General features: G+C 39.9%; 1 protein-coding gene across 1 annotated transcript in view; it reads right to left on the bottom strand.

The window, feature by feature from the left end:
• Positions 1 to 7,975, bottom strand: part of LOC109955769 (FERM and PDZ domain-containing protein 4-like) — a 44,657-nt gene extending 36,682 nt beyond the window's left edge. The window contains 1 exon segment of the mRNA XM_020592218.1: positions 7,553 to 7,975. Coding sequence (XP_020447874.1) covers positions 7,553 to 7,593 — 41 coding nt within the window. The 5' untranslated portion in view covers positions 7,594 to 7,975.
• Between the last annotated feature and the right edge of the window lie 1,564 nt (positions 7,976 to 9,539).

Raw genomic sequence — 9,539 nt, 5'->3', positions numbered from 1 at the left:
CTGTTTTTACCATCTAAATAATTACCCCCAATAAATAACTCAAGGACATCCGTTGTCTCATGTTCCCCATGGGTCAAAAATGTGCAAAATCACTACTCTGTTTTAGCTGTATGTCCATTTTTGTTTTACTCATCTCACACTACATAATAGCAGCTGTGTCTTTTTTAAATAGCTGTTTCACACCTCTACAATTACTCAAACCTAACTCAAGGACATCTGTCATGTCCTCTTTTGAAACTAAATATCTGTTCAACTCTATACTTTCTATGTACCATTTGTTTTATTCACTATATAACATTAAAAACAGAAACCCCAATAATAATGGTTATGTCTTTTTTAAAATAGCTGTTTGTCTCCTCATTTTTTGAAACTAAATATCAGCTCAACTCCATTTAATATACAAGGGGGGAGGGTGGGGGGCTTGGGGGCGGTACAAAGCTTCTGATTGGATAACCCTTCACCTTGAACTGTCAAATCGAGTTTGATGAAAGCCGGTATCTATACTGTGTGTATCTTTTTACTTGCTGGGACTTCACACTATTGAACAAGCAGAGTGAAAAATAAATAAAGAAAGAAAAGAAAAAAGAAACTTCTGTAAAACTTCTCAGTTTGCCTGAAGTAACACTTAATGTGTATGTTTCAAGAATGTATCATCTTCAAACTCAGCAGGAGGCTCCATTAGAGCACCGGTTGGTTGAAAGGGCCCACTGAAAAACACAGGACGAAGGGTAGAACACACTCAAACCAGTGCTCTTTCTCTAGTTCTCGTTCTGATTTAAAGGTCCCACAAAAACAAAGAATGGTGCACGCCACACTGTGTGATATAGGTGTAATAAAATGTTGGCTGCAATCTGTGTCAGACTGTGCGACATAAATGTTGAGACATGCCAGATTGTGTAACAAATGCCTTTGAATCATAGCACTACAATATAAATGTGCAAGCAGACAAAAAGATCAACTTGGGTAAATGTTTTCATGCTTTAAAAACGAAAACAAGTTTTAGCACCGTCTTTTCTAACTTCATTCAAAACTAGCACTTATAGCTGATTTGTTGTAGTGTATATAGGTGTTTAACGTCTTGGGACACCAGTGTATTCTGTCTTATTTTATGTTGTATTCTAATTGGCTGGATTTGTAATAGTGCACAGTAGTAACTTGGTATTGATTTGTCATTAGAAATTTCCTAATTGGCTTGTTAATGGAGCTTCTCTCCTCCTAGTCTTCCTCATTAAGTGCATTAACGCTCCAACTTAACACCCTCTTGGGTCCTAGTGAAACAACTCCAGCTATCACCTGACCCTCCCATGTCCTGTCTCTTCCCTTTTACCATTTGTTGTTTCATTTCCTCTGTCTTTTACTCACTCTTTGTCCATGAGCTGATGTTCTTAAATGAAACATTGATGCATGTTGTTAAAAATTGCCCTGGAAGTGCTTTCAGTTTAAATGGCTTTATCTGAAGACTATATGCTTTGGCTTTCGGTGTGTTTCACACACGAGTGCAACCACATACACATGTATCAATATATACACACAGTTTCTTTTAAGGTAACCCCTTGAACATTACGTTACATTCTGCATGCTTTCTGAACATCCTGCAGACTGAGGATGTTTGCTAAACAAGCATAATGGAATACAAAAATACTGTATATAAACACTGCAGGCCTTTCACAAATTTGTTCATGTGCAGGAAACTACTGAAAAAAAAGTAAGACACACAAATTCAGCAAATGCATTGAAAAAAACATTTCTCAAGCTCATTAATTCATTAAATAAAGATGTAAGGGATCCATCCATTTAACAGAATGTTGACCTGACCAACCACCCATCTGCAGCTGAAAAACTCCAAACGCCACTGTCATTTAAAGACCAGATTCACAGACAGCATTCACATGTAGCAATATTGGCATTCAGGAGCTTAGACAGCTCAATACATGTTTAAAAAAAATCATATCTAAAGCTTTTTAGCATTCAAGCTGATGATGGAAAGCCTGTTAACCAAAGTGAAGTGCTATTTCTTTCCAGTACATTATACAATTGGACATTATTAGCCAACTACTGTTTGGGAGGGGGCTTATTAATCTTATTTTGCACTGTCCCTAGCATTTCATGTCATTGTAGCGTACCCTCAGTGAACTCATTTTTTGCTTAGTTTTTGTTTCCGTCTTTTGAAATCCTCTAGTTTTAGCCTCTCTGGCTCCTACATTGTTCTATCAGCCACCAAGCTGCTAAATCCACAGCCTGTCAACACGAACTGTAGAAGCAGTGAGCCACTGCTCTTCTACTATTTTATGGTTGTGATTAAATGTTGCATTTGTCATGTTGCACTGCACTGTGTGCTATAAAGTCTTCATCCTGAAAACTAACTGTTCTCTGAGATCATCATAAAGACTGGACTGTGCCCAAGCTGATTAGAGGGATTTGGATCTTTATACCCTCTGGAGATGAAAATCTGATCGTGACAAACACTTTCTGGTCTTGTTGATGTAGAAACACGCAAATACTCTGTGAAGATGGTATCAATTAAGAGCTTACCATACAAAGCTACTCCTTACAAAGAGTGTTGGTGAGTGAGGGAGCCACTTCATAGATGTCTAAGGACCACGGACAGTTCCCGTCCTTTCATACAGCACTTTTCAGGATGTGAATACTGATTTTCAAGTCTGTGCACATACTGTACACAGCAAAAAGAAGCACAAAGACATGTGAGGGTTATGTCAGTAAGTACACAGTCAGCTGCATCAGTCACTGCTGTCTGGTTAAACCTCTGGCTACTGCTTCCTCATTCTGCAATGAAACAAGACAAGAGGACCCCAATATCATCTAAACACAAAGACAAGAGTCACTGTAAACAATTAGTGGGCTTCAGCTGTATTTGTTGACTCATTCCTGATCTTTTCTTCCTCCTTTATCATACTCACAATGTGTGTACCAGTGTGTGTACCAGACTAGAAGTGAACACACCCCGCCCTTTCCTAGTGCAAAGATTTGGACTCTGACACAGGCTGCTGGCTAGATGCTTGACCATAGTAAATCACACCCATACACATTTCCGCTCAATGACTTTACTTAACTGCACTACAAATGGAATTAAACTGCTTGGGGCAAAAAACATCACATTACTCTTCAGAATGAAGGTTTTCTGCAGGTGGAGAGCAGCATCTCACTGGAGGACAGCATGTGCAGAGATACAAGTGTGTTCATTTGTAAGATAAGACAATATCAGACAAACCCTCTACACCTCAGTGGGAAAGTTAAAAATAAATACAGGATCCTGCAAAGAATATAAGCACGCATGGACAGAATATAAATAAGCCAGAAGCCATAAAAATACTTGTAGACTTTGTTGATTAAAAGATGGGGGAAGAATGTGGTTATTTACTTGATGTTACTTTAGTCAGCTAATTAAAAGAACTTCTTTAGACCATCTGATACAGATCATTCCACATCAGAGGGTAGCTGATTTTGACCATAATGACTTTATGCCTTGCACAGACAAGTGTGAATAGATTTCACTCATCTAATATCCATTTGTGTTTCTGGGTCTGAAAGGACAAAAAATTATGTAAAACTTAGGCAAATACTCACTTTAATCATCTTTAAAAAAAAGTTTCAAAAGCACAATTACACATAGTAAATAAAGGTCAAGAAAAGTCTAAAAGTTAAGAAATACACTGTGCTGACAAGTCAACTGAGAAGTAATCTCTCTTGCTTGTACTTCACTTGTGTTTACAACCTGTCATCATGTGACATGGTGTTAGTCTCCACTGTATCTGTAGCCGGCCTATAACTGTGTTGCTTTTTAACCTTTGTGGCACAGCGGTACATCTCTGTGTGACAACACAGTCCACAGCACAACACCCCACTGAGTCTTTGAAAATGTCGCATGGTGCCCAGTAGAACCAAGAGGCAGAAAATACAAAAGGCAGCAGAGAAACTTTTAAATTGTGTTTTAAAGCTGATTGGCTGTTTGAATAATGTTTATGCTGTTGTTGAATCCATTTTTATATATGGCCTAAAGTTCCGGCGAAACAACACTGGGCATCATTGTTGAGGGCTAAACACATAACCTTTTCTGTATAATTGTTTTCTACATTAAAACGTGCAATTATTTGTCTGCAGTTAAAATATCTAGCAATATTGCCACATAAATTCCTTTAACTTCATTGTAAGCGTCAAATAACACTTTGGGCTAGGGGGAAAGGAAAACTAATAGGACAATGAATCATCTCGAGATACATGGGTGGTTTTGGTGCCTTTGTTGTCAGGGGCTGTTATTGGGTTCAACCTAGAGCCAACTACCATTACATCCTTTGTTTTAATGGGCATTAGGGAAAAAAGAAGGTTGTCTCAGCAAATAGAAATGCCTCAAATTGACCATCAGCAGTTACAGTATGGCCACAACAAGGCAGTTCTGCTTTTATACAGCAAAAGCCTATGAAATTATGCGTCATTAAATAATGCACTGAGGAGTACTGCCTCCTAACCAAAGGATTCCATGCAGGATACATGAGGCATGGAACGTGCCAAGAGTGCTAACACACGCTGTATGTCAATTCTCTTAACATTTACAGGACATGTGACGTGCTGCTGTGTGCAAGAATTCAATAAGAGCATCGCTTTATGCATCACTGATTGACCCGCATATTGTCTCTGAATTTCAGTGTGCTTGCAGTATGAGAATCAAAACTGAGAGCTGATGCTTGTTCAAAAAGCTATTTGTTTTTGCGAAGCAGAGATGAGGGAAGGAAGTTCAGTTCTGAACAGCATCAAGAGACAAAATGGGTTTTGCTTCTTTTGCGTAATGGATCAAATCTGGTCTCTTGTCAAAGGAGAGAACGAAAGCATGAAGCACATATCTCTAGTCTTTCAGTATTATCTGGGGTGAGAGATGACTGGAATTATGGGAAGTAAAATGTGGTAATCACAACATAACAGAATATTAGTGTTCACTAGGAAATGAATCCCAGCTGATGACACTGGTAAGAATGCAGGACTGATTAACACATCCATTTCAGAGCTGGTATCTTTTATCAAATAAGCACTGAGGAATATCTAATGAATTATTCTGCCAGGCTATAATTAAACTTGTTACTGTGATTTTACACCTAAAAGGGAAAAAGCATCAAAAATATCTTAACAACATGGCTTTACCTCAGGATCCTGATACAGCCAAAAACCATATCAGCCACACTGAAATCTGGGCCACCCCTCAGAAGCAGACTGTACCTGGCATACATTACAGGCAAGGACAGATACATAAGTAATGGACAGATGGACAGAGAGAGATGTGTGATGTAATTTCATACACTGAATGAAACATTCAACAAGCCCGTTCACCCTGCCAGCCTCCCCTGCAGCAATCACCGATCCCTTAGGGGGATTATCCAGACTCAAATCAAAAACATTGTGAAACTTTAAGGGCTCCAGACAGAGAGAGAGAGAGAGAGAGAGGGAGGAATGGAGCAGAAGGTGGTAGTCCTGCAGCCTGAGGATTTTGCTCCTGCCTAGCCTCAAATTTATGTTTTGATATACTATGTACACTCCCACTGTACTAAAATAGGAATATACAGGAAATTACAAGTGACTGATAATATTACAAACTACCAACATGCTTTAATGACATAATTTCAATCTGACACAATACTGACATGCTCGTATGGCGAATTTTGTACTAAAAGCGCTGTAAATTAGGAAGATATTTACTTGATTTCTAGAACTCAAACTGCAAAAGCATCATGCTAACTTAGGCTGAACTGAAAGGAACAGTTTGATAATTTGAGCTAGATAAACAGAACAATACCACTCTTCATACTGTATGAGCAATCATGAGTCCCTGTCAGCCAGCATGATGAGGATGAATAGGCCCAATATGTGTTCCAGCATATACATAGAATGTGAATGTGAGCCTATGCTTTACAGCAACGTTCTTTTTTCTATTAATCACTCTTTCTGAAATGATTATGAAACAGTTACAGGTCATTTTAAGTAATGAGGACCATGACCTATTCATCACTGAAAATCATGGATGCCACGACTTGTCAGATGGCCCTTAGTACAATGGCACTTTGCCCTCTGAAGTAGCAGCATGCACTGGCATAAAGCAAGAGGCAATTTGGCATGCGTTACTGTAATCTGATATTCAGAACACAAACAAACCCTGCTGGCTAGTTTCTCTGCCAAATGCCAACACACTATAGCCAAGATTTCCCCACACTACAAACTCTGATACAGGTCCTGTGTTTATTTTTAGGAGAGATCAGGCTAGGGTTTCCAACATAAAGCCAGATGTGTGGCGATAAAACCCTCAGGTAGAATAAAAACAACAAATACAAACAAAGCTCACACACCCCTCTTACTGTACCTGCCACAGCTGGTTCCCCATCTCATAATGAATGATTTACTACAGGCCTGAAACTGTGATAAATGATCCACAACCTCTCATTAAGGTTTATAAAGCAAATTTGGCTTGTGTGCAATCTGCAAACAGAAGGCTCCAAAACTGTATTATGACACTTCATACATACACACAGGCCATGTGGGTACAAGCAAAGTGCAGCTAACTGGCCAGTGATGCAAACACTCTTGGTGCCAGCCTTTATCCATTTTCATCTGTCAACAACGGATGTAGCCAAATGTTTAAAAGTGGGTGTGGCAAACATTAAGACCGGCTGACAAAATAGTAAAGCATAAGGTCAAGTGCAAGTGATTCCCATGAGGATAAAAGTCTCACAACGAAGAGCTTCACAAAATAGTAAAGCATAAGGTCAAGTGCAAGTGATTCCCATGAGGATAAAAGTCTTAGCAAACAACGAGAGGTGAAGCTCTTCTTGTGAGAAATAGACGGTATTTCAGAAAATCAGAAATCCAATAAAGATAAAAATATGATTACACAACAAGAACACTACAGATACTTGCTTCTGTCCTATGTGACACATTCATCAACATTAATGTGCAACCTATAATCAATCTCCACTTTGTTTGGAATACTCATTGAAATAATGTCTAGGAAAAACCCATTTAAGCGACACTTTACTTGTAATCTAATTCCTTATGAGTTACAGGGATAGGTATGTTAATACTGTGCTCTGCAGGCAGTAAAAGCAGTCAGGAGCAGCGCCTTGTGGATCTCATGGGTGTCCTAGCTCACATAAACATAATACATGACTAAAACCTCCCAACATAGAAATATACAGCTGTCAAACACCACAGGCCACATACTGTGCATCCTACACATCAAAACTATGGATAAATGTGGGGCTTATTCAACTGCTATTCTAATTACAAACTTCAGTATGTGGCAAAACCTAGTTGTAAACCCTAACCAAACTACTTAACGTAACCGTATTTTATACTGGCAAGACTATTTAGCCCGGCATCCCTCCTGAAAGGATTATCATGCGGTTGTTTACAGTGACATTGGGAAGAAATTTGACTACAATGTAATGACATGTGGTGTACAAACATAAAGATGTACACACGCTCTGTTTATTATATGTGAAAAGCTGTGACTTGAACAATGTTTTAGGGTGTAAAACTCCAGACACACACTCACCCAGACAGCTTTGGCATCTTAGAGAAACCAAACATTTCCATGTGGTCCTGCTATAGAACACTACGTCCCAAAGCTCAGGTGCTCCACATCAGCATTCTAATCCACATATGAATCCACAATCCAGTTTTAACCCGGATCCATATCGAGAATTGACTAAAGCCTTTCAAACACAGAATTCAGAATTTCTGGCAGTTTCTGAAAATAAACTGGTAGCAATTAATGCCCTTGTTGAATGTCCTGTCCAGTGCACAGACAATCCAGTTCCCTGTCTTCCTCAATGTGATGTTCCTAAATGCTGACGAAGACTGTGAGGATCAACGTCCTGCCTATCTGCTCTCACTGGGACCAGTCAGCCCTTCCTGTTCCTCTCCACACTGGCTTAGTTGGGCTGCAAAAAAGCTTTCTGTGTGTGCTCTCCATCTCAGCACATGGAGAAGTACAGGGCTCCTAACTGCAGTGAGCATGGCAGAAAAGAGGAGGGAGGGAGAGAGAATAGAAGAGGGATGGGACGGAGAGGGAGTGAGGGGGAGGGACAATGCAAATGGATGACGGATGCTTTGCCCTCTGCTCCTTTGGGCTGCAAGTCTCTTTGCAGAGCAGAAGAAAGGATGGAGGGAGGATGCAGAGGAAGAGAACAAGCAAAGGAAATCAAGATGAAAGACTGAGGAGAAACAAAAAGGCATGTAAAAGTGGTTAAAAAAATCAGACAGAGAGAAAGGAGGAGGGGAGGAAGATGATGGGCAGAGCAAAGCTGACTCTGCAGAGTAGGGCGCTGATGGAAGCAAGACCCGCTCAGTCAGTGAACTTGTGCATGTGAGCACCGCCACCACCACAATGTAAGCACGCATTAGCCTCCTGAAGCACAGCTTTCTTGTTCCTCATGTGGAAGAACATTTGGATTTGCATCATTTTTTTAGGCTGAAAATATGACTGCATCTTCTCAAATGAATGGAAGAAGTCCTGATCAACATCTAGCTACTGTTTATTTTGCACTTATGAATGAGAGAACATGCAAGGACCAAGCCTTAGTGAGTTGCTGCTCCTGGTCCTGTGCCACAAATGTATGCTTTTGACTAAATGGTAGGGCCAGGTCAGTACAGTTTATCTGGAGGGGGAAATTTATGTCTAGCACATGTCATGGAAATCCATAGCTGTGCAGACATTTCACACAAAGTACAAATGTCTTAAGACGCTGCTACAGGAAAGGTTAGGGGACCACTAGGTAGATCAATAGGAGACTACCTCTGGAGACAATGTCTGCACAAAATTTCATGGCAAGCAATCCAACAATTGTTGTGATATTTCAGTCTGGACCAAGGTTAGGATAAGGATAATCACCTTTATTGGCCAAGTATGTTACACATAAGGAATTTGTTTCCAGTACAGTACAGTCCGGTAGTGGACTGAACGACAAACTAACACTGCCAGCCCTTGAGCCACACTGCTAAGAAGATCAAATATAAGAGGCAATAAGGTGTGGACATTGATAAATAAGCTATTTTAAGCAAGTCTGTGCGAGATGATTTTCATACAACATAAAAATCTATGGAACACAGCGGCTTCCTGAAAGGTGAAAATACATTCAATCCTCTAAATGAGTTAATGGATTAAAGGACAACGAACAAAGAGCATTAACACACTCAACACACACATTTACCATGGCCATATGGAAATGAACTGTACAGTATGTTTTGTGCATGTCTGTAAATAAAAAGCATCACTTAGAGCATGTCCCCTCTCCTGCTCTGAAAGTAAAGCAGCAGTTTTATGTCAAACAGCTTTGATGGAAAGGGTCTTTTATGTCCCTCATCCCCACCCATACTCACACTAAAGCACATGCATCCACACACATCAAACATACTTTTCTGGGTGCAGGATATAAAAGACCTTTTTGCCCTCTCATTATTTCATGCTTGTTTGGTCACAGACCCATTTCAGGATGAGAAAGAGACAAAGGAACGAAGACCCTTTTATCAGTTGGTACATT

This window comes from Monopterus albus, unplaced genomic scaffold, assembly GCF_001952655.1.
Source record: "Monopterus albus unplaced genomic scaffold, M_albus_1.0 scaffold16.1, whole genome shotgun sequence".
NCBI classification, from domain to species: domain Eukaryota; kingdom Metazoa; phylum Chordata; class Actinopteri; order Synbranchiformes; family Synbranchidae; genus Monopterus; species Monopterus albus.
The sequence above is the reverse complement of the archived record's forward strand: the minus strand, read 5'-3'. Positions and strand labels throughout refer to the sequence as shown.